Source organism: Hyperolius riggenbachi, chromosome 9, assembly GCF_040937935.1.
Source record: "Hyperolius riggenbachi isolate aHypRig1 chromosome 9, aHypRig1.pri, whole genome shotgun sequence".
Lineage (NCBI taxonomy): Eukaryota > Metazoa > Chordata > Amphibia > Anura > Hyperoliidae > Hyperolius > Hyperolius riggenbachi.
The window spans coordinates 243,974,908-244,000,607 of NC_090654.1; the positions used below are offsets into that span (position 1 = coordinate 243,974,908).

Here is a 25,700-nt window from a genome sequence, read left to right on the forward strand (position 1 = left end):
ATTCCTCACAGAGTGGGGGAGGAGGAGCTGATCTATGCAGAATTCCAATACTACACTCTCTATTTACTAATCATAAGGCTGGTGGTTAAAGAAGCTCCCTTCCTCCACCCCAGACCTACCATGTGCTGATTCTGATAAGATACAGAGCTTGCCCAACAGCATTCAGAAGTCAGTCCCTCATCCCCCAGCAGATCTGCACCTTCTCACAGCCCCTCTCAGCATCTGTCAGGTGAGCTGGTGTGCAGTAAGCTTCTCTTGCTGTATAAAGGCCGTACACACGCAAGATCAATGTCCCACGGGCGAGATTGCAGGGCCGAGTCTTAGAGACGCATCACTAGCCTGCAGATTAGCAATATGTCGTGTTGGCATGGGGAGGGAAACAGCGTGGGATTGATGTCACATTGATGTCCGATGTTTTCAATGGCAGCCATGCTGTTTTCAAACCATATTTGAAGATAAATCATAATGACAGTAATATTATGATTTATTACATCCCGGGGTCCTCCTTTTAAAGGACACACAAGCTGAGAGGTGTGGAGGCCACCATGTTTATTTCCTTTTGAACAATACCAGAAACATCTGATCTGCATGCTTGTTTGGGGCCTATGGCTAAAGGTATTAGGGCTGGTTCACACTGCAAGCTCTTTTAAAAGCTCTTGCTAATGTAATGTAATGCTATGTATGTGTTCTCACTGGAGCGATGTGATTTTGTAAAAATCTCCCATAGCATTGCATTATCAAGAGCAGTGGTCCTCAAACTAAGGCCCGCGGGCCGAATGTGGCCCCCTGAGGCTTTTTTACCGGCCCCCCGCACACAAAATGTATTACTTATAGATGCGGTCAGCTACATCTTTCAATTTTTTTGGTCCGCATATAGAATAGCAGTGCTGCCATCACCCATCCACATGGAAGCCAGAAAGCAGTAATTCGCTGGTTTCCAATCAAATTTCACATCAGGTGACACTGCTGTCCAATTAGACTGCAGGTTGTCACCTGGGTATGCTTCACTGTCTGGCCTGCAAAGACTTCTACATCATTTTATGTATACTCCGGCCCCCCAGCAGTCTGAAGTATGTTGACCCGGCCCTCAACCCAAAACGTTTGGGGACCCCTGATCAAGAGCTTTTCAAATCACTAGCGCTTAAAGGGAACCGTAACTGTCATCAAAAAAAAAAGTTTCACTTACCTTGGGCTTCCCCAAGCCCCCTGCAACGGTCCTGTTCCATCGCGGGTCCCCCGTCTCAGGTTTAGTTTATTTTTCTCCTGTCCACGTGTCTCCTTGTACGCTCTCCGTCGTCAAGTGCGTCCTGCGCAGTACAAGGTTTTTCTTACTGCACCTGCGCAGGGAAAACTTGATGGGAACGCGTACAAGGAGACGCGTGGACAGGCCGAAAACGTTAACTAACCCGCTGCTGGGGACCGGTGGATAGTTGAGGACCGGAGTGGGCACAGGGTGCTGCAGGGGGCTCAGGGAAGCCCCAGGTAAGTGAAACTTTTTTTTGTTTGTTCGCTTTAAAACAGCCCTTAGAGGCAGAAGATCAGCAGGACAGCCAGGCAATGTGCATTGTCCATATCACTCTCACTTCAGGTGTAAAGATAAACGGAATATTTTCAGGGCTAATGCACATGTCCACCAACTGCACGACATAACCAACCGCATCAACAAGTTGCTTATACGACAAGTACGTACACACATGCCAACCAACTAAACAACCAACTTGCTTAAATACTACGCGTGCAAGCTAAACGACAAACTGCACAACCTGTCTGCGTTCAGAAACAACAAAGTTGTTCATAAGACTTGTACACACGTGGCCAACCTGATGGTGGTTGGGTAGATTGATCCACCGGTTGGATCTGGCAAACAACCTGTTATCAGTTGGTCATCTGGTTGTTTGCCAGCCGTACACACGACCACACGATCTTCCAACCAACCAACTTTGAAAGATAGTTTGGCAGATTTTGTGTGTGTGTGTGTGTGTGTGTGTGTGTGTGTGTGTGTGTGTGTGTGTGTGTGTGTGTGTGTGTGTGTGTGTGTGTGTGTGTGTGTGTGTGTGTGTGTGTGTGTGTGTGTGTGTGTGCGCCTTTAGATTCTTATCACTTTGTCTCTAGTGTGAGGCAGAGAAAACCATCCCTAATCCTAATTTTGTAGTCAGACTGATCTAATTCGTCTGTTTGTTTTTCTTTATAGCGTACTGAATTTGCTAGAGCCAGATTTATGTGTCCTCTTGTTGTTTCTTCAGGTTTAAATCCCTGGCCCAGCAGCATCAATCAATGTTTCCAAACCTGGAGATCGATGTAGACGGCCAGCTGAAGAAGCTGAAGGTAAAGGAAATAGGCTGGAGGAATGTGGTGGACAATGCTGTAAATAATAAATGGGATGTGTACAGCTGAATCTGTTTGTAATGACAGCAAACTGAGGAAAGGAGGCGGATCCACACTTCCCCTGTATAGTGACTCATCCTGCCATTTCCTGCTGCAGGATAGAGAATAAAACAGCATCTGGTTAACTATAAAACCCACAGATAACTTTCAGTGACTCCATTCATTATGAATGAGCTTGGCTATGAGCCCCCCCCCAAAAATAATAAAATAGTCATATGTCCATCATAGTCTAAGGCAAGCTAACTTATTTGTACAAATTAAATTTGCTACCGGTATGTGGGAGGAAAAAAGTCGTCAGAGGAAACCCACGCAAGTAGAATTTAATTTTACATTTAAATTGAACCCTAGGTGAAAATAATCAATTGTTTCTATCCTCCTAAACCATGGCCATTTATTATTAGATATCCCATGGTTTAATCTTATGTTGAAACACTTACAAAGTGGACTTAATGTTTTATTGTCTTTGCTCAATGGCAATTTGTGTCCTAGGGCTAAAATACATGAACTATTGCCCTTTTTTTTTAATCTATCCCCTGCACTCAAAAGCTGTTCTCTGCAGGAAAACTTTTATGGCAGTAATTCTTTATCAGAGAGACATCCATTGCTATAATTACTAGGTAATGCCCAGTGGTGTTGATCCAGGGATTTTATCGGATTGCCATCGGGAGTTGGGAAGGAACGTCTTCCCTTTTGGGGCTAATTGGACCATGCCTTGTAAAGGTTTTTCGCCTTCTTCTGGATCAACAGATATGTGAGGGAGCAGGCTGGTGTTGTACTTTATTTTCTGGTTGAACTCGATGGACATATGTCTCTTTTCAACCCAAATAACTATGTAAGAGAGGGATGTCCTCTCCAACCTAATCCGAGAAAAAGGAAATACAGCCTGGTTATTAATATGCTTGACACTGTACATACACATGCTTATTACATGTCACCTCGAATACACTTTAACCTTTTTATGGGCTTCAAACGAGATAACTTATTTGAAGCTGCTTGCATGCTGTAAATCTCTAACAGGAAACTCGTTTGGCTGCCTAGTGCAAGAGTAAGAAGCTATGTTTGCCTGCTCCAGGTGCCTTCTTCCCTTCCTCCACCAGCAGCTCTGTGTTCTCGACGGCAGGTCTTCTGGGTCTCCGTCACTTTCGATCACATAATAGGACGATCACATGATAGAGGCTCTCCCATCACCCCTCTTCCACAACCGGGTGGCGCTGTAACGCTGACACAGTCTCCTGGATCCGATCACATGTCCTATCGTGATTGAAACCGAGGAGACCTGCCGGGAGTATATCACCGTGCTCCCTGCTGTCACCCTTACCTCGCCCCCACATATCCCGCCAAGCCTGCCAGGCTGAGGAATGCCCACCTCCCCAGCAGCAGGAAAAATTCGGCCCTACAGCCATTATTAATAAAGTTTTACTTTATTTGGCTGTTGAAGGATAACTACCTGGCAGGTCTGTACACAAGCCCCACTGTCTGCTTTTGTTTTTTCCCTTCCTATCTGCCGTTTAGTTGACTTTTAAATACACACTAATTTGCTCTTGAATAGTGTAGTATCCGTACATGCAGCAAAGCACTTCAAATGCAGGGTAAAGGGAAACTATGTTTAGAAAATGCAAAGCTTGTAAAATGCATATATAAACTCAGATCTACTCCATGAGATCCCATTCAAAATTCAAACCTTGCAGTGCAAGCAGAGCGCCTCAGAAATAATATACAAACTCAAGTGCACACTTTATAAACGTGTTTGGAACAAAACACCAAGATGGTTTTGGGAGTAATTGGCTGGGGGTGAAAGTACTATTATCCAGCTCCTAGGTACAGTTGTTTACCACTAGAGGGTGCTGTTCGAAGCTTTTTAGTATGTACTACTTGTGCAGCATCAACTGTTTCAGATATTAGAATATTATAATAATTTGACCATTTGTATAGCGCTTTTCTCCTGTTCGGATTCAAAGCGCTCAAGAGCTGCAGCCACTGGGAACGCGCTCAAGAGGCCACCCTGCAGTGTTAGGGAGTCTTGCCTTGAACTCCTTACTGAATAGGTGCTGACCCTAACCAGGATTTGAACCGCACACTATCCAGCCACTACTATATTGGGAGATAAACCTGGCACACACTTTCAATTATGATTGGCCAATCATTGACCAATTTTACCACCTCCATATATATGAAAGTGTAAAGATCTATTCTAAGCAGATTGTGTAGGTAAACCCTCCTACTAGATAGAGGTAGTAAAATTGGGCATGGATTGGCCAATCATAATTAAGTGTGTACCAGGCTATAGGCTGCACGTTTAGCTGAATACAGAAAATAACTGTCATTTATATCTAATCTTAATGTTTTTACATAGTTACATATTTAGGACAACATCATTTGAGATAGTGTAGGAAGGGTGTGTCCTGATTGAGTACAAATATTGTTTATAAAATACAAAACTTTAATGTTTGCATAAAATATATTTCTTCATATAAAAACACATGAAAGTGTACCAACCCTCACCCCACCACCCTCGTTCCCCGAACCCAGATATCCCGCTCCCCCTCGCTACCCACTGACTATTATTCATATATTATTGTGTGCACATAGATCTGAACTATGGCTGCGCAGCGTAATGTCCACAAAAATCATGGATCCTGACACTTGCAGGTTAATGTATAGTCCAGAAAAAATTATTATAAAAATAGTTACATATTTACTTAGGTTGAAAAAAGGCATACGTCCATCGCGTTCAACCAGAAAATAAAGTACAGCACCAGCCTGCTCCCTCACACATGTTCCTGTATTTGGCAATATGATCGATGTATTTGAGGATTAGTTACACTCTTTTCTGTTGCAGATGTACGCTGAAAAAATCCGGCCCATGGTGAAAGATGGCGTATACTTCATGTACAAAGCTCTCCATGGCCCGCCTAAAAAGATTTTAGTAGAGGGAGCCAACGCCGCATTACTGGACATTGACTTTGGTTAGTTGGCAAATAATGCCTTGGTGGGTTTTTGTTTATTTAAGTGTATCTGAAGGGGGAAAAGTGCCCAAACTGGGTATGTACCTGGGTAGATGGAAACCTCTGGCTTTTCCTGACGTGCCCCTACACCTTACCACTCCATTGCTGAGACCCACCGAAGCCCGTTGACAAGGGCTTGTCAATGGAGCTCAGCCACACTGTGCAGACGGACAGTGGCTTGGATTTTTCTGTCCAGTCTCAGTGGTGGCTACTCGCTACAGGGCAGGCGCAAGCCATCCTGAGCATTGCGGCTGCACTCAGTCGCCTATAGGAGTGCATCTATGAACTCCCAATCGGTGGTTGGGAGGACAACGTGAGAAGCCTCTGGAAGATCCGGATGCTTCAGTCTATGTAGGTAAGTATCTAAATCAGCCTTTCTCAACCTTTTTACCCTGGAGGAACCCTTGCAAACAATTTTTGGATCTCGAGGAACCCCTGTATTTATTTTGCAGGAGGCATGGTCTTTAGAAGTAGGTGAGGCTGTTTATTTCACTACCCCCTATTATAGTGCCACTCATTATACTGTCTCCTTATCCTAGTGCTTTTTATTAATGTGCTCATTATTATTTTGATCCCAATTTAGTGCTTATTTTTTCAGTACCCCCTATTATAATTTGCTCTTTTATACGCTCCCTCCCATGATGGGGGGAAATGCCAAGGAACCCCTGCAGAATATTCAAGGAACCCTGGTTGAGAAAGACTGATCTAAATTCTACACATGTGGAACTCATAGGTTTGCTTTAAAGTGGACCTGAACTCACAGAACGCAAGGAAAACCGAGAGAAGTACACCCTGTGTATTTTTTAGAGAGAAGAGCCTGTCTATTTTCCCCAATTCTTCAAGTAATCATACAGCTGTGTTAGCCCTGAAATTTGGCAGGCACGGCTAATATGTAAACGCAGGATGTAAACACTTTGACTGCTTCCATGAAAACAGGAAGTGGACACACTGCAGATTTATTGCAGAAGTTCTGTAATCTGTAACAAAAATGTTTTTCTTTAAAGGTTAATTATACTGTTGCTTGCATATTTTAGAGCAGAGAGGAAGTTCTGAGTTCAGGTCCGCTATTAAGAGTTCCGCATGTGTCATAACCTCTCTATAGCGTACGAGAGAACGGCGCCGGAGACTTGGGAGCAGGACACAGCCAGTATATGGCTGATCCTGCTGCTGCACAAGTCCGGGCCGTGTTAATTACTATTCCCCCTCCAGGCCGACATGGGTAGTGGGGGAATGAAATAATTCGGCTTCCAGCAATTGCTGGAAGCCGAATTGTTTTAAAAGCAACTTCATCTCCGTCTTGTGACGGCGCTGAAGTTGCTCCCTGTGCCTGCGATAGCCGTAGTTCCTATTACTGCCTATGGTGGCGCCGGCTGCGCCCAAGTCTCCTGCGCTGCTGCGCTCAAGTGTCCAGCGCTGGATGTTCGCCCTCTATATACAAGGTCTCTTTGCTCCATGCAGTCTGAGGTTCATATGCAGAGGTGAACTTTTTGAAGTACTGGGTGCTCACCTGATATGCCTGTGTATTTCACTTGGCCATATTGCTATTTGCAAAGGATGTGGTCACCTTCACACAAGGGCAGCAGTGGTTTTTTTTGCTTGAAGATGTCAAAATATTACATCCAGTGTATAACAATAAATCATGCAGGACTTTTATTTATTTATTTTTTAAATTGCCATTGAATGTGTGATGTTAACAATGGCATGCCCATCTTCAGGCAAGGGCACTGACGCAGGAGGAGGTGGCATCTACTTCTCTTCTTGGATTCGCCCTATGTTGTTTAAAGAGGAGCTGTCAGCGATACTATCTCAGAAAAAAACACATAGAAGTAGATAAATACTTGCTCTACCTACATAACATATGTATTGCACCGTCCACGTTTTGAGTTTACTGATTTTTCATAGTAAAAAGAAAAAAAAAAAAGAGAGAAACCTTCTTAGGATTCTCCATCTTAACTGTGTCTGTTTTTGAAGCCAATCCTGATGTCCTTTTCTCCCTTACAATCCTCTGCCTGATTGTGTATGCATTGCCCGCCCTCCTCCCAGTCTTCAGGCACTCCCACCCAGCTCTGCAGTAGAAAGTGCATTGTCTTAGCATGAGAAATATTGGCCAATCAGAGAGGAACAGAGACGTGGGAGGGGAAAACAGGAGGGAAAGAGGCATCAGCCAATCGGGCTGCATTAGTTAAGTCTGAGGGAAAAGTAGAGCAGCAAAAAAGGACAACACAGCATACCCTGCAACTTCCTTTGTGCAGCAGATGTACCAAATAAGAGCCACAGAAACTGGGGAATGCTACTATTTATTATTACAAGTTAGAAAATAGATTTTATTTCTGAAATCTTGTATTTTTAATTTGGGTCCACTTTAAGTTTGCTGGGTAGACTTATACTTGAGTCCATAAAAAAATGTGATGTATTCGACAATATACGGTAATCATTTTTAGCTAATTACAGATTTTTGGAGGAATTCGCGGGACACTTCACATGATGCCTAGAAGAGGTTTACCTATACAAAAAGCTTTCAACTTGTAGGTTTTATTTTGCTAGTGGCAATACCCTGATTATCCCTTTTATCGGCAGGAACTTATCCCTACGTGACGTCTTCAAACTGCACGGTGGGGGGTGTCTGTACAGGACTCGGAATTCCTCCCCAGAATGTTGGAGAAGTCTATGGAGTGGTGAAAGCTTACAGCACTAGAGTAGGTGTTGGGGCCTTCCCTACAGAGCAAATAAACGTGAGTATGGTTCATGAATTCCTCTTTGATATATATATATATATATATATATATATATATATATATATATATATATATATATATATATATATAATATATATATAATAATTTTTTTATTTTATTTTTTTCTTACTTTTTATGGGCCTCTGTGTGGCAAGACTTGAATTTTTAGAGATCTGGCACAGTTTAGGGGAGAGCAAGTATCCTGGCTACTCAGTACACTTTTGTTCTATACGTATTTGATAAGGGGCCCGCTATGTTACTTAGCTTGCAGAGCATGCTGGCTTTCATGAGCACTGCCTGCAAGCTGCAGTACACACACTAGTCTTTAAAGCGGACATGAACTCTTGCACAGGAGAGAATGGGACTATGGAGAAATCTACCCCGTGTGTGTTTATAGTGCACAGCCTAGCTAATTCTCCCTTCGTAAGAAAGTAATGAGCTAGTGTAATTTGAGTTCCCAGCTGTCTGCTATGTTGAGAGCTAATATGTAAATACAGGAGTTTAACCCTCTGTGTGCTCCCAGCAAACTAGTAAGTAACTATACTGCAGGATTTCTAGAGGAGCTCTAGAAGATGTTCAAGGAAATGTTTTTCTGTAAAGGTTATTGTGCTGTTGCTTATCTTTTTAGAGCAGAGAGGAAGTTTTGAGTTCAGGTGCAATTTTAATCCTCATCCATTATTACAAAGGATTAATCCGCAATCCCTGTATAAACACTGGTAATTGGCTCTCTACTAAGCAGCATGCTCTGACCCGTGTTCCAACGATGTCAACTTGTTTTAAAGCGGACCTGTAAATACTTTTGCAACACACGGTTTCATTTACCTAGGGCTTCTGCAAGCCCCCAGCAGCCGTCCTGTCCCGCGCCGGTCCTCTACAAGCCTCCATTCTCCCGCCGCCAGCTACTCTCGGTTTTCGCTGCCGGGCCACTATGCACGGCTGTGGCCACGCGCATCCTTTATTTGCGTTTCCCTTTATTGCAGAGGGGAACGCAAAGAAAAGATGCGCTTGGCAGGGCTGCGCTGGCTTCTACTTACAAGTCGAGGTACGCAGCGGCGGTGGGAGAACGGAGACTCATGGAGGACCGGCGCGGGATAGGACGGCTGCTGGGGGCTTGCAGAAGCCCCAGGTAAGTGAAACTGTGTTTAAAAATATCTACAGTTCCGCTTTTAATTCCCCGTCGTGGGCGGCTTTGGAAGTCTTCAGGAGCACTCGGGGGGGGGGGGGGGGGGGGGGCTTTGTACCGCGCAAGCGTGGGCACGCTTGGGTTCCCGAAGACTTCCAAAGCCTCCTGGGGCGGCAGAGAACAGTATTCGACTGATCGGTCGGAGACTGCTAACAGGGAGCAGATGCTGGGACGCGGAGAACGTGAGAGGAGCGGGTAGGTTCTATAAGACACAGAGGCTTTTATCTCCATAGGTTTGTTTTTGTTTAAGGTTCTCATTATCTTAAATTACATGTACACAAGAAACCCTGATCTATGGCACCCAGTGTTAGCAAGTTTTCCATTTCTTTGGAAGAAACTGATGCCTCACATGACGTGATTTTAAGGCATTTCTCCTCTCTGGTCTGCACTGCTCAGATGTCATTAGTAACAGCCAATGGGGTTTGGTGGGGCAGCCAGAACCTAAAAGAATAAGACCTGTCGGAAAATCGCCACCTTTGGTACATTTAACATGAATACTATGCTCATGCCTGAATGGTGTGTACTTTATTGTTTGCAGGATATAGGCAGTCATCTTCAGTCCACGGGCCACGAATGGGGAGTGACCACAGGCAGGAAGAGGAGATGCGGTTGGCTGGACCTGGTCATTTTAAAATATGCCCACATGATCAATGGCTTTACTGCGTAAGTCTGCCTTTAATGCCTTGTTGTTGGGCAAAACCTGAAGAGTAAATTGCTTTAAGATATGAAAATAGTAGGCGGGAGTAAGCTGCCTTTGCTGTATCAGCCAATCCCAGTCTTCGTTTATAGTGCAGGAGTGTGAGCGGAATCTCGGATTGGCTGCACCTTCTCGGTAATGACGACAATGCAGAGCAGTTCTGACTGTGAAAGGACCCTTTGATTTCAATTACGGCATATTTCCACTGGGGGCCACGGCCATGTCTGATTTGGCCACGGCTCCTGTTTTGCTGCATATCCAGATCCCAAATCACCTGCCCTGCCTTGCATGGCTAAGGTATTTGGCTGTGTGTTGCAGAAATCTGCAGCATGTGGTCCAGATTCATACTAAAGTGTGATCTGGATAGCAAACCACTACACAGGTGGCGTTTCCCCGAACAGCTCGCAAGAGGAGACACTGCGTATTTGTATGTAGTGGACCGGTAGCCTGGTAAGTACAGCACAGTGTTGATGCCATTCACGCTCTCTTTATTGCTTCTTTTCATAACACATCATTGAAAGTGTGATAAATTTGCAAACAAAAAAAAACATTTTTGAAGATGTATTGCGTTTTTTTGCCCTGTGTTTGAATGGGTTTCCTCCAGGCACTCTAGTTTCCTCCCACATCCCAAAAACATACAGATAAGTTAATTACCTTCCCCCTAAATTGGCTTTAGACTATGATACATACACTACATGATACATACATAGACATATGACTATGGTAGGGACTAGATTGTGAGCCTCTCTGAGGGACAGTTAAGTAACAAGACAATATACTCTGTACAGCGCTGTGGAAGATGTCAGCGCTATATAAATACTAAATAATAATAATATCTTGACCTCCCTTTTTGTCCCTACCCTTGCTCTAGATATGTGTGCATTGTTTAGAATTATATGTTCAAGTCACTCCCACTTTTCATAGCATCACCCCAAGAGGTGTCCTCCCATGATGCCTTGCACTTGCTAATGAATTGAAATGTAACCCCATGAAAGGCCCTTAATGCTCTCTGCTCTTCCTGTATTTTCATAAGCAGTCAGTCAGGGATGTAGGGAATGGGTGTGGTGCCGATGCAGCTTCAGGGAGAAGTTCCATTTATTCTAGCAGCTAGAGGACAGATGCAAACTAAAATCGCCTGAAATGGGCATAGATGGAGAGAATGGGGTTGGTGGTTGTGTAGGGTTTGCTGCTAATTCCCTAAGTGTAACTGCCGGGCATAAAATAAAAAAAATAAATTATTTTTTATCTGGTAAACAAGTAATAAGGATGCTAACCAGGCAATCAAAAAGTTAAAATCACTGTTACTTTTCTTGTTGATAAATGATCATTCCCCAGTTTACCTGACTCTTATTTGGTACACAAAAAGGAAGTTGCAGAGCATGCTGGGTTGTCCTTTTTTGCTTCTCTATTTCCCCTCAGACTTATCGAAAGCAGCCTGATTGGCTAAAGCCTCTTTCCCTCCTGTTTTCCCCTCCCACACCTCTGTTCCTCTCTGGCCAATATTTCTCATGCTTAGACAATGCACTTTCTATAGTAAAGGGCGGGCAAATCAAGCAGAGGAGGGTAGGGCAGGAAATGACATCAGGATTGGCTTCAAAATAGCCATGCTTAACATGGGAAATGCTAAGGATTTTCTCTTTTTTTTTTTTTTTTTTTTTTTTTTTCTTCTGTAGAAAAATCACTAAAATCAAAACGTGGACAGTGCAATACGTATGTTATGTAAGTAGAGCAAGTATTTATCTGCTTATATATGTGTTGTTTTTTCTGAGATAGTAGGGCTGACAGCTCCTCTTTATCCACTTCAGGACCGGCCGCCTAACCCCCCCTTAAGGACCAGGGCAATTTGCATGGGGGGAGGGGGGTTGCGTTTGGGGGGTCAGGCGGCCGGATCCCGTCTGTGGCTGGCTGGGCATGGTGTCCCCATGGAAGCAGGTGTCCCCCCTGTAGTTGGCAGCCATCACTCACCTTCCAGACTCCAGCGACAAGCCGCAGTAGCCACCTCTTCTCCAGCTGGCATCTCCGCTCCAAATGACACTCAGGTCCGGGTCGCGGCTTGATGACGTCATCAAGCCGGGACCCGGCGCTGATGTCAGACAGAGCAGAGATGCCGGCCAGAGCAGAGGGGAACAGCACGGAGGTGAGTGGATCCTCTTCTTTTTCCCCGTACCGCTGCAGCTGTCAAGTGATCACTACGATCCGACGGCGATTGTAGTGATCAGCAGCCATACACGATGGCTGCTGATCACTCGGAGATGCCAGCTGTCATATGACCGCTTAATCTCACCTCTCCGGTGCGCATGATTGCGTCGGGACGGTTTGTTAGCGCGGACGTTGAATCAACGTCCGGTCAGAACGGTAGCACCACCTTCTGGGCGTTGATTCAACGTCCGTGGCCCCCAAAAGGTTAAAAAGAATCTGTATTGTTAAAAACGCACAAAAGTAAACATACCAGTGCGTTAGGGGACATCTCCTATTACCCTCTGTCACAGTTTTCGCTGTACCCCGCCGCATTAAAAGTAGTCAAAAACAGTTCTTAAGTTTGTTTATAAACAAACAAAATGGCCACCAAAACCAAAAGTAGGTTGGTGTACAGTATGTCCACACATAGAAAATACATCCATACACAAGCAGGCTGTATACAGCATTCCTTTCGAATCTCAAGAGATCATTTGTGTGTTTACCTTCCGCCCCCCTGCTGCTATCATCCACTGAAGAGTGACAGGCTGCTTGTTTCTTCCTGCAGACAGCTGTGTCTGTAATTCCTCAGTATCCTCAGCTCCTTTCACAGCCTAACAGAGGACTATTTATACAGCTTGTAAAAGGCTCTCACTGACAAGAGAGCAGAGAGGCTGCCTAAAGTAAACGACAAACACGGGAGTATGCATAGAGGGGGCCTCGAGGGGAGGGGGGGGGGAGGGCATGCATAACAGATCAACAACATTGAAGAGTTGGCAGCCTTGCAGACACAGGGTGACAAATCCGACAGGGGAAAGATAAGTTGATTTATTACAGAGACGGTGATAGTAGAAAGTGCTGCACTAAGCCAGAGCACATTAGAATAGTTTTAGGAACTTGTAGGATAGTAGAAAAAAGGATGACATTTTTGTTAGTCTCTTTAAAGCACACTGTAAATGAGGGATAAGGAGCCTGTTATATTTATTTCCTTTTGAACAATGTCAGTTGCCTAGCTGTCCTGCTGACCTTTCATGCATCAGTAGTGTCTGAATCACACACCTGAAACAAGCATGTGACAATTAGGTCACACATCTGAGCAGCATGCTTGTTCAGGGTCTATGACTAAAAGTCTGGGGATCAGCAGGACTGCCAGGCAATGTGCATTGCTTAAAAAAAAAAAAAAAAAAAAAAAAAGAATGCAGCCTCCAATTTTCTCGTAGTTCAGGTGTTCTTAAACTTGGAGAGACTTGTTGAATTCTGCATAGTATCTCCATGCTGCTGATGAAAAACTGCAGTGTAAGGGCCCTTTTCTACTACTCTGTTTTATATGATCTGATACCGATTGCTAAAAGATCGCAAAACGCAGTGTACAGTAAAGCGTATTGAAACTGCAGCGATTTCCCCCCCCCCCCCTCATTAGTGCAATCTGATTGCATTTCGATTTTTTTTCCTCCAGTGCAATTGTCCTGCTGCATTTTGGATGCAATTGAGCTCCTACACGGAGTATAGTAGCTCAATCTCATTAGTGGAAATTAGTCTTATTTCATTAGCAGCTTCAGTAGTTACGGTTTTTTTAGTTTAAGATAAGTGCACTTCTTTTTACCTCAGTCAGCAGAACTTGTGCTGTAAATTCCTGGAATGCTTTAATCTGTCTTTACTAGCAGAAAATACAGAAACTGAAAGCAGAAGTCCTCCGTTATTGTCTCACACTGCCCCCTAGTGACAAGTGGCCATAAATACATTACGGCAGTACTAATTAGAAGAAAAGGAAATGTAACAAATAAGAAATATTTTTTTTTAAAAGGTGCTCAAATAAATTGGCCTGGAGCACTTGCAAGGGTTAAATGTGATTGCGCTTCATAGTGGAAAAGAGCCCTAACTGCTCCCATTATCCATGTCCAGTTTGCACCCACTAACAGAAGTAGAAAGAAGAAATAAAATACACACGTGATCATTCTTTAGCCGCCACTTGTGATTGCACATTAGATCTGTGGCTGCATAAGGCCCGGTTCACATTAGCGGTCGCCGTCCGGAATCACCGAGCCGGACCGCATGCAGAACGGACGGAACGGACGCACGGCATAGCAATGAAAGCCTATGCGTCCGTTCACATGCGTCCGTTTCGTCCGGACCGGATCCGGACTCTGGCATAAGACCCAACATGCGCTATTTTTTGGTCCGGCTCCTCCGGCAGCCGTATCCGGAGCGGAGCCGGACTGCACCATCCGGCCAATACAAACCAATGAGAACCGGAGAGCGCACAACACACTGGCTAAAAATCCAGGTGTTCTACCCCACTTCCTATGCGTATTGAAGCGGCGATTTTGGATGGGGACACATGGGCAAGCATTTTGGAGTGGAGCAGCAGTGATTTTAAACGTGCTGGAGATGTTGGCAGTATGTCGGAGGTGAGTGCTAAACAGCGGAGGGCCTGATTCCACAGGTCCACCTTCTGCTGACCTCCCAGACCCCAACATTTTTATTCCTTTTCTACTATCTTTTGCCAAACGGATCCGGATCGCATCCTGATGAACACCTGATGCAAACTGACCGGATCCGGATCAGAACCGTACGGTTCCGATCCGGATCTGGTCAGGTCATCCGGTCCGTTTGGCAGAGAACCGCAAGTGTGAACGGGGCCTAATAGAGAAATTAAATATTCCTCTTTAATTCTGGAAGCATGTTCTGCAAATGATTGCAACAGATGAGCCACATTATACAGTAATTATTATTTGGGTTTATTTACATCTTAAGTACAACAGTTCTAATAACCAGGGCTGTGGAGTCGGTCCAAAAATCCACCGACTCCGACTCCTCAGTTTAGGATTCCACCGACTCCGACTCCTCGACTCCGACTCCTCTAATTTGCATATTACAATTTTGTTGATTAAAAGTATGTAACATGAAAATCGTCTCTTAACTGTCAACGCTTAGGAATTTTACAAGACAACTGAAGTGAGAAGTATATGTAGACTACTATATTTATTCCCTTTAGACTAAAACTAGTCCTTGGTAAGAGTACTTGTAAAAGGTACAAACCGGAACAAAGAACATCTATCACGCCCTAGGCAATGTAAGTGTGGGTACATGTAAGAATGATGTGCAGGTACTCTGCAGGGGAATGAAGAGATTGTAAACAGACAACACCTCTGTGTTCAATTTGCACAGCATTCTCAGTGGATTCCCTGCAGCTCTGTGGGGAGTGCATATGTAGAGTATAGTACTACTGTGTAACAAAGTAAACCTGAGACAGATGGAATTAAAGTTTTATACATACTTGGGGCTTCCTCCAGCCACCTTCAGGATAATCAGTCCCTCGTTGTCCTCCTCCACCACCTGGATCTTCTGCTATGAGTCCAGGTACTTGAGCCAGTCGGGCGTAGTGCGCATGCACACACTCCGCCGCCAGGAGCATACTACACCTGTGCAGCACTATTGCGCAGGTGCAGAGTGTTCCTGGCTGTGGGAGCGGCATGCGGCCGGACAGCGCTGACTGGCTGAATTACCAGGACTCATAGCAGAAGATCCGGGTGGTGGAGGACAGCGAGGGACTGATTAGCCTGAAGGGGGCTGGAATAAGCCCCAGTTATGTATAAAACTTTACTTTTCATCCGTCTCAGTTACCCTTTAATTTGTAGTCACCAAACCAAATTTTAACAACATATCAAATTATTTGATTTCATCAGCAAAGGGAGTGCATACATTTGCATAAATCAGCATCAATGCAGAATTATTTCCATCTCGTTGACCATCTCTATTAGTGACACAGCTACACATCAGGCTTTATTCTTACAGCAGAGATGTTATTTAGTATATATAAGAGATTCCTGTGTACACATCATATATACAGTCACAATCAGATATGTATATCTGACCTTAAAAATACGGGGACTGCTTTATTGAAGCAGCACAAGTAACTAATTTTGATTGGTTTATTTCATTTCTGTGGACTAAGCACAGCTATTACTGTATATATACTGTATATATACATTATTTTTAATGACTATTATCTGAGAAATAGAACATTTTATCATATTTTCTATTTTAATTACAGTTACAAATTCATTAGGAGTCGGAGTCGGTGCATTTTTTCCCGACTCCGACTCCAGGCACCCAAAATTGCCCGACTCCACGACTCCGACTCCACAGCCCTGCTAATAACACAACAGATAAGAAATCAAGCCATTTATTAGAGCAAAGGAAAGCAATGTTTGTGCCGTTTGACTTCTCGTCTCCGTGTGGCTGCAGACATGTGGTGCGTTCTGCTTAAAGTCTATCGCAAAACAAAGGGGAACTGGTATCTTCGGATTGAGGCAGATGCAGAGTAGGTTGTGCTGGTTTCTTAAGTTTCAGACCAACCTAAAACATAATAAATGTAGTTGCTGTATTTCAGTTTGACCTTCTCCAAAGTACATCTGTCACAAACCTGTGCAATCCAAACGCGGGTAGAAACAACTCAGTCTGAGGTTATCTGTGGTGAAGTCTCCATGTGAAAACGTAGAGCCGTTTAAGGGATATTGATTACTTGAAGAAATGTACCTATTTCAACGTATCCTTTGTCAACCAACTGGGTCCCGCCCCTTCCAGTTCCAGATCTCCCTATTGTTGCTAAGCCTTGTGGGTTGTGTCATTGATTTACCACTTCAGTACCAGCATTCTCTGGCCTCTTAAAGAGACTCAAAGATCAGTCATAAGGCCGCTTTTTTGCTTACCTGGGGCTTCCTCCAGCCTCCATCTCACGTTCAGCTGCGGTGAGCCCCAGTAACAGGCGCAGTGATGTCAGTCCGGGTCTACTGCACATGCAGACAAGACACAGACTGCCTTCGACTGAGCCTGTTACTGGGGCTCACCGCGGCTGAACGGGAGCAGGAGGACGGCGAGGGATGCATCTGTGCTTTATGGGGCTGAAGGAAGCCCCAGGTAAGCAAAAAAAAAAAAAAACCTGCCTTATAACTCATCTCTGAGTCTCTTTAAGAGGCCAGAGACTGCTGGTACAAAAAAATTGGGCTCCCCCACATCACACTGCATGGGCCTGCCACTCTCACCGTTCGCGCTGCTCTCCCGTCGCTGAAGCCCACTCAATCTGCCATCTCTGACAGCTGAGCTCTGTGAGCCAGTCAGGAGTCCATTTCATTGGCTGCTGGCCCTGTGATCACTGTGAGGCAATGTGATCGTAACGGCAGAGCGAGTGGGTTGTAACAGCAGGTCCATGTGGCACACTAATTAAAATCTACACCCTGACAGAGATAACCGGTCCCAAACAGGGCATGGATTTCAAATAGGCTGATACGGAAGCAGTTACCCTCCCAGGCGGTGTGTAAGAGCCTGACTCATCCAGGGAAAAATGGCTGAGCTCTGTATGGGCGAGTTAGACTAGTCCAGCAGTTCTAAGGCAGGGTTATTTTTATTTTTTGCATTAAATTCATGTTTACTGTATATTCTGGCGGTATAAGACCCCCCCCCCTCCCAACTTTTCCAGTTAAAATATAGAGTTTGGTACAGATGTCCTAGCACCTTAGACTTTGCCCTCCATGGACCTACAAACACTCACTGAACCGTACCACAAGTGTGCTGACTAGCCCGGCTGTCATTCTCCTTTACTTTCCTTGCCGGTCAAAGGTAGCTACAGGTGCCCCTTAGTATTAGGTAGCCAGAGGTACCCTCAATATAGGATAGCTAGAGGTGCCCCTGACTGAAGGGAGATCTTGTTAGTGGCATGCCTAGAGCAGAGTGAGTAACCTCTCATTTACGCTCTCAACAGGACTCTTCACAGGGAAGATGGGAGGGAGGCATTCGGAAAGGGGAATGAGCCGCCTTTCTATCATCCGGCACCTGTAGGCACGTGCCTACAGTACCTTATAGTAAATACGGCCCTGCTCACCGTATAAGACTACCCCCTCTTGCAACACACATCAAAGAAAGATTAACAAAATATCATACTGGTGCTGTGTATGAACAGATATTGGTGCTGTACTGTATGTGGTACCCAGTATATAACCGTATATAGGCGATTGACTGGTTGGATTGGTCAGCTCTTCTTGTCTACCTGTTTATCAGAGCAGTATGAAAGAATAGAATGTGCTGTGCCTATAAAACACGCCTCTTTCACCCTTCTGCCCCCCGCCCCCCCCCCCCCCCCTGTATCCTATTTACCTCCCTCACTGCCTCTCAGATCTTGCACATGTTCTCTGCGCCGCTTCACTACAGTCCTCAGCAGCGAGATCTGAGAGGCGGTAACAGGATAGGGCATATCACCCGGCATCTAAGATACTCTACCCAGAAGACGACCCCTGACTTTTCAGAAGATTTTAAAAGTAGTCTTATACGCCAGAATATACAGTATATGAACATTTTCACAAGCTCTGGAAACCTGCATGCGAAAATGTGAAAAAACGAATGCGAAAGACTGCACGTTTTCTGCCAAAAAGCTGAAGAGTGGGGAAATTAAACTTTTTTTTTTTTACATAATTTTTTGTTTGAAGCTTTTATTCTAGTCAAAATGTGTAAGTTACAGGCAAAAATGTCATAACAAGTCATTTAACGGCTTTTTGCACAGAAATCCAGCAGCAATTGAACGATGGGGAGGTTAATCTGCAGATGGAACACCAGCAAAAAGAGTTGGTCAACCTTACATTTACTTGTGTCCCCACGGACACTGCAATGTAATATAGTTAGTTTGGCTTGTGCTGCTATCATGCATCTGACAATTCTCGCCAACGATCATTTCAGGGCCACTGCAGTTCCCTTTGTCAAGGCATAGGGCAGACAAAGCACGTTATGCTTTTTGTCTACCTTATGTCTTTACAAAGGGGACTGGATTGGCCCAGAAACTATCAGATGTTGTGTGTGATGGGACAATAGAATTGCATAGTCCCTGAAAAGGGCCTGTGTGCGGAACCTTCTTCACAATTTCTTGATATGCCTGCCAGGGTTCCAGCACCGGCAATAGCACACAAACTGGTATGTGGTCTTTGCCATTGGCTGCTGTCATACATGTGAATCTCTCCTGACCGATGTTTACACACATCCTCTCTCTCTATGCTGATGCAGGGGTGAAATTTTCTTACTTGATCTCTTTATAGATTGGCTCTCACAAAACTGGACATCCTAGACACTCTGGATGAGATTAAAGTCGGTGTGGCGTACAAACTGAATGGGAAGAGAATCCCGTACTTCCCAGGTTGGTGTATTTCAGATTTATTTTGTTAAGGAAAAAAAATTGTGCGCGCGTTCTACATTATTCCTAGGCACCGTGCAGTAAGGCCTCGTTCCCACCATACGTGTTGCTGTGCGCATTGCGGTAGTGCATATAGTGTGTGACGGCAGAAGGGCATAGACAGTACTTCTGCTGTTCCCATCATATGTGCTGCGCAGCAGTGTGATGCGCTATCTCACTGCTGCATTCATTTATTGGGAATCACAGCGTTGACTTGTTCACTGTAGTGAATGGGATCAGCAGTGCAGTGCCTAAGGACCGCGTCACGCCAATGGAAGAAGCCCCAGGTAAGTAGAGATTTAATTTCTCGCCTCGCTTATCCTTTTATGGCTACTTTGGGCCACTGATTTAAAGGACCACTACAGTAGAAGCTCATGATAGTAAATATTAGGGTATAGTAAACTAAATGTCCAGGTCCTGGCCAAGCACTATTATAAGTATATGGGAGTATGCCTTTTATAGTAAACCCTGATATAATAGAGCCTCTGTTATAAAACCTGTTTTTTTCAGGCCCTGTGGCATTCTGTATCCGGCTATAGTGGATAGTGGGCGGGCATACGCGTCAATCAATAAAATGGGGAGGTGGGACATATTCAGCATATTTGCTTTGAGTTTGACGCCTGTGGTGTAAGGCATTAACTGAAGTCTTGTATTTTTTTTTTTTTACAGCAAATCAAGAAATTTTACAGCAGGTAGAAGTAGAATACGAGGTCATGCCTGGCTGGAAAAGCGATACCACAAGTGCCAGAAAATGGGAGGAGCTTCCTGCCGAAGCTCAGAACTACGTCAGATTCGTTGAGAATCAAATTGGAGTGCCTGGTGAGAGATCTATTAATACTGAGTTGCCTGGTCAGCCTTTATTACCAACTGCAATGAGTCCAATCTTATTGGCAAAAGCTTCTTGGAGATTGTGCCACAGGAGGGCAGGAAGTAGCTTTTGGAGCAGCCCAGGTGTGTCAGGTACCACTGAACCAGTCAGAGGAGGGGTGAAGAGAAAAGAGCGCACTGCCAACTGCAGTATTTGCAGTGCCAGAAGCACTATGGCACATACCAGAGCTGCGGCAGTGCTTCCCTTCTGCTTAAAGGATAAAAGTGATGACTAAAGAAATGTAGTCTTACTTACCTAAGGCTTTTTCCAGCCCCTAGAAGTCATTTGTGTCCCTCACCGCAGCTCGGGTCTTCTCCAGGGTCCTGCTGACAGCCTCTAAGGTTCACCACTCCCCGATCGGTTGGTGTCTTCTGTACGAACGCGCCCACAACCTTGGGAGCATCCAGCACAGGCGCAGTACTATTCGCCGTAGGGACCGCACTGCGCTTGCTCAGACTGGCCGCGACTGGCCAAACTTACGAAACCCAGTACAGAAGACAAAGAAGGCTGAGGACTGCGGCGTGGGAGCGATCCGTGCGGATGGGGCTGGAGAAAGCCCCAGGTATGTATAAAACTTTAATTTTTTCTCTGGTACAATTTAAAGTGAACTAAGCAGCTCCTGGCTTTAAATAGCTGCAAGGGCTGCCATTGTTCAGAAGCTCAACCCCTGCTGTTTTACAACTAGCATTGTCCAGGCTAGGTGTGAAATTCTTCAACTGTAAAGGTAGCCATACACTGGTCAATTTGCCATCAGATTCGACCAACAGATAGATCCCTCTCTGATCGAATCTGATCAGAGAGGGATCGTATGGCTACCTTTACTGCAAACAGATTGTGAACCGATTTCAGCCTGAAACCGTTCACAATCTGTTGTGGTGGTGGTGCTGCTGCTGCCGCTTAACTCCCCCAAACCCCCCCCCCCCCCCCCCCCCCCGCATACATTACCTGCTCCGCCAGCGCGAGCCCTCCCAGTCACCGCTGCTCTGTCTGCGCTCTGGTCTCCAGGTCCGGCAGGCTTTGCTTCTTCCTGCCCGGCAGGAAGTTTAAACAGTAGAGCGCCCTCTACTGTTTAAACTTCCTGCCGGGCAGGAGGAACTGAAGCATGCCGGAGACCAGCGCGGACACGGAGCAGCGGTGACCGGGGGTAGTCGCGCCGGCGGAGCAGGTAATGTATTGTTGCTCTATTGCGTCGGTCGTCGGGCAATCGAACGCCGCTAGCGACGTGCTCCCTACCCGCGGGCGATCGACGGTAATTTTCCGCACGGAGCGATCGACTGGATCGGACGAAATGGAAATTCGGCGTGTAGCGCGAACGATTGGCAGCAGATTCGATCCCAGTGATCGAATCAGCTGTCGAAACGGCGGCAAATCGGGCCAGTGTATGGCCAGCTATACTGATGTTTTCTGTTTGAAGTACAACAGGGGTTTGTTTGTGGTCAGTTAAGTCTGAGGTGATTTCTTATGTGTTCCACAATCACCCGCTCAGCGACCGCAGGTTCTTTACGGACGGACAAAGTGGCTATTTTAACCCTTAGATATAAAAAAAAAAAAAAAAAAACTTTCAATTTACCTCCTTTTTTTTACAATAAACCACATTTTTAGAATGCATTTTTAATTTGCTATAGAGCTGCCCTGGGTGTTAAAAATGATGCTCAGTTCACTTTAAAGGAAACCTGACACATTACAAGCTCAAGGATTTATACTTACCTGGGGCTTCATTCAGCCCCCTGTAGTTTGTCTGGTCCCTTAAAGCCAGTCAGGTACCCGTTGTGAAGCCCGCAAACTAGCTGGGTCACAGGTCACTGCGCATGTGCGCTCCAGATCGTGCACACCACAGACGGGGATCTGATTGTTGTTGTTTATCTCTGTCATTTTCCAGTGTATCACTACTGTTATTTATTGTCTGAGGAAGCGGGACCTTGCCTGCGAAACGCGTTGCAACTGTTCTTGGGAGTATATGAATAAATTGTGTAATACTTTTATCCGACAGTACATGTCTGTTTGGGGTTGGCTGGTCCACCACCGCAGCCCGAACATTTTTAACCTTTTAGTGACTTTTATCCTACCAGCGCCTCTGTATTTCTCTGCACACCACCTAATTGCTCTCTATCCGGGGGAGTTCTGTACAAGCGCAGTCACATTCTTTGTGTATTGCTCAGAATGCAATCGGATGTGCGCACCGCCTCACCACGTATGCGCAGTGGCCCGTGACTGTTGAGTCACCAGATTTACAGGGCTCACAACGTCAACACAAGAGGGAGCTGAGAGGATGGCGAGGGAGTTGATGGACTTCAGGGAGCTGAAAGAAGTCCGCTGAATTCCACATTATTCAGAAACCTAGCATCCTCCAACTTATTAAGAAATATATCCACAAAAGATGGGGCTGCCAGGTTCCCCATGCTTGTGCCGTGTTTCTGTATAAAATAAAAATCGCCAAATTCAAAGTAGTAGAAGTTCCCTGTTGGGTAGATCAGTTTCCAACAGTCTACTTTGTACAGCCATCATGCCCCCCTGGTGTGGTATTGAAGTAAATAAGCTTTGTATATTCAAAGTACACAATAATGCATTCTCAGGTACAGCTTCCAGCTTTAGTTGAAAACAAATTATTTTCACCTATATTATGCATTTGTGTTGCAGGAAAATGCTATTCACTGGTAGATTAAGATTGCTGTAGGGGAGGAGTTTAAGCACAGGATGTCAAATAATTGGTGGGGGGAGTAGGACGTTACACCTGATGAAGGGCGGAGCCCAAAACATGTAATGAATGCTGACAGTGCAAGGAAACGCAAGTTCAAGCCTGTGGTGTGCCCCTTTCCATTAAATTGAGTAAAAAATAGTAGCTATTTTGCCTTGGAAGTCCTTTAAGCGTACTCGTCTCAGGTACACTTTAAAGAGAATCTGTATTGTTAAAATCGCACAAAAGTAAACATACCAGTGCGTTAGGGGACATCTCCTATTACCCTCTGACACAATTTTGCCGCTCCTCGCCGCATTAAAAGTGGTTAAAAACAGTTTTAAAAAGTTTGTTTATAAACAAACAAAATGGCCACCAAAACAGGAAGTAGGTTGATGTACAGTATGTTCACACATAGAAAATACATCCATACACAAGCAGGCTGTATACAGCCTTCCTTTTGAATCTCAAGAGATCATTTGTGTGTTTCTTTCCCCCTGTTCTCATGCACTGAAGTTTCAGGCTGCTTGTTTCTTCCTGCAAACAGCTTTGCCCTTGTCTGTAATTCTTCAGTATGTGAAAGCCCAGCCAGCTCAGAGGACGATTTATCCAGCTTGTAAAAGATAAGAGAGAAGAGAGAAGCTGCTCTAATCTAAATAACACACAGGCAGTGTGCATAGAGGGGCCTGGAAGGGGGAGTTCATACCAGAACCACAACACTGAAGAACTTGGCAGCCTTCCAGACACAGGCTGACAAGTCTGACAAGAGAGAGATAAGTTGATTTATTACAGAGACTGTGATAGTACAAAGTGCTGCAGTAAGCCAGAACACATTAGAATAGCTTTTGGAACTTGTAGGATGATAAAAAACAGGATGCAATTTTTGTTACGGAGTCTCTTTAAGGTTCAATTTAAAGAGTCTGAAGCCAAAACCACTTTGGTTGTTATTGCCCACTTATGTTAAGCAATAAGACCATAGCTGATTCGCCGCAACAGCGCAATAATAATTTTAAACTTGAGCCCCAGACATTTCCCATCTTGATAACCAGGAAAGTTACTCCTTAACTGAGGACTTATGATGATATCACTAATTATGAGAGGAGACTAGGGTCTACGATCCAGTATAACAATTATGTACTAAACAAGAAAAAGTAGTTCCTCACACTATAAATATAGTATACCAATAGAAGATCAACACTGCATCCTTTTCGTAGAATATATCTTTATTTACCAATAATATTAAAGTCATTAATACACAAAAATGACCACCCTGTCCAAAATGAATAGTAATTGGCCCTATGGCCGTTTTTCAGAGCAACAGTGCATCGGCCCTGGCTAAGAATGTCTCACCCTAGATCAATTAGTAATACATAGTATATGGTGAGACATTGGGTCAAAGGACTGCTATTCAAACATGTATTCAATTATTAATATAAACATAGAAAAAATAGTATCACTCTAAATGAATACAGCATAAAAATAGAGCCAATATTAAAGTGCTAGTGCTTAATATACAGTGGAGGAAATAATTATTTGACCCCTCACTGATTTTGTAAGTTTGTCCAATGACAAAGACATGAAAAGTCTCAGAACAGTATCATTTCAATGGTAGGTTTATTTTAACAGTGGCAGATAGCACATCAAAAGGAAAATCGAAAAAATAACCTTAAATAAAAGATAGCAACTGATTTGCATTTCATTGAGTGAAATAAGTTTTTGAACCCCTACCAACCATTAAGGCCACATACAGACATCAGACCATAGTCTTTGGAAAATGAAAGATCACAGACCAATCTTACCACCCTTCCTGTAGTATAAGAGCCATACTCTACACAGTATTTTCTATGGAGCTGAACTCCCCATCAGACAGAAATCTTTGCAAGATGCTGCACACACAGATGCTGTACAGACACAAAAGATCAGTATCTGCAAAAGATCTGTTCCTGCCAAAAATCCAATCCTGCAAATTGCAATGATAGTCTATGAGATCTGCAGATCATCATACACACATGATTTAACTGACATTCATCTGCAGATATGCAGATCCACCAGGATGGATTTTCAGATCTGCATATCTGCAGATGAATGTCAGTTAAATCATGTGTGTATGATGATCTGCAGATCTCATAGACTATCATTGCAATTTGCAGGAATGGATTTTTGGCAGGAACAGATCTTTTGCAGATACTGATCTTTTGTGTCTGTACAGCATCTGTGTGTGCAGCATCTTGCAAAGATTTTTGTCTGATGTGGAGTTCAGCTCCATAGAAAAGACTGTGTAGAGTATGGCTCTTATACTACAGGAAGGGTGGTAAGATTGGTCTGTGATCTTTCATTTTACAAAGACTATGGTCTGATGTCTGTATGTGGCCTAAGAGTTCTGGCTCCCACAGAGTGGTTAGACACTTCTACTCAATTAGTCACCCTCATTAAGGACACCTGTCTTAACTAGTCACCTGTATAAAAGACACCTGTCCACAGAATCAATCAATCAAGCAGACTCCAAACTCTCCAACATGGGAAAGACCAAAGAGCTGTCCAAGGATGTCAGAGACAAAATTGTAGACCTGCACAAGGCTGGAATGGGCTACAAAACCATTAGCAAGAAGCTGGGAGAGAAGGTGACAACTGTTGGTGCGATTGTTCGAAAATGGAAGGAGCACAAAATGACCATCAATCGACCTCGCTCTGGGGCTCCACGCAAGATCTCACCTTGTGGGGTGTCAATGGTTCTGAGAAAGGTGAAAAAGCATCCTAGAACT

At 44.5% G+C, this 25,700-nt stretch overlaps 1 protein-coding gene across 1 annotated transcript in view; it reads left to right on the forward strand.

The window, feature by feature from the left end:
- Window positions 1-25,700, forward strand: part of ADSS1 (adenylosuccinate synthase 1) — a 94,341-nt gene that overhangs the window by 62,779 nt on the left and 5,862 nt on the right. Inside the window, exons 7-12 of the mRNA XM_068254233.1 lie at window positions 2,244-2,325; window positions 5,225-5,351; window positions 7,968-8,122; window positions 9,847-9,971; window positions 19,263-19,360; window positions 20,066-20,215. Coding sequence (XP_068110334.1) covers window positions 2,244-2,325; window positions 5,225-5,351; window positions 7,968-8,122; window positions 9,847-9,971; window positions 19,263-19,360; window positions 20,066-20,215 — 737 coding nt within the window. The remainder of the gene's footprint in view (window positions 1-2,243; window positions 2,326-5,224; window positions 5,352-7,967; window positions 8,123-9,846; window positions 9,972-19,262; window positions 19,361-20,065; window positions 20,216-25,700) is intronic.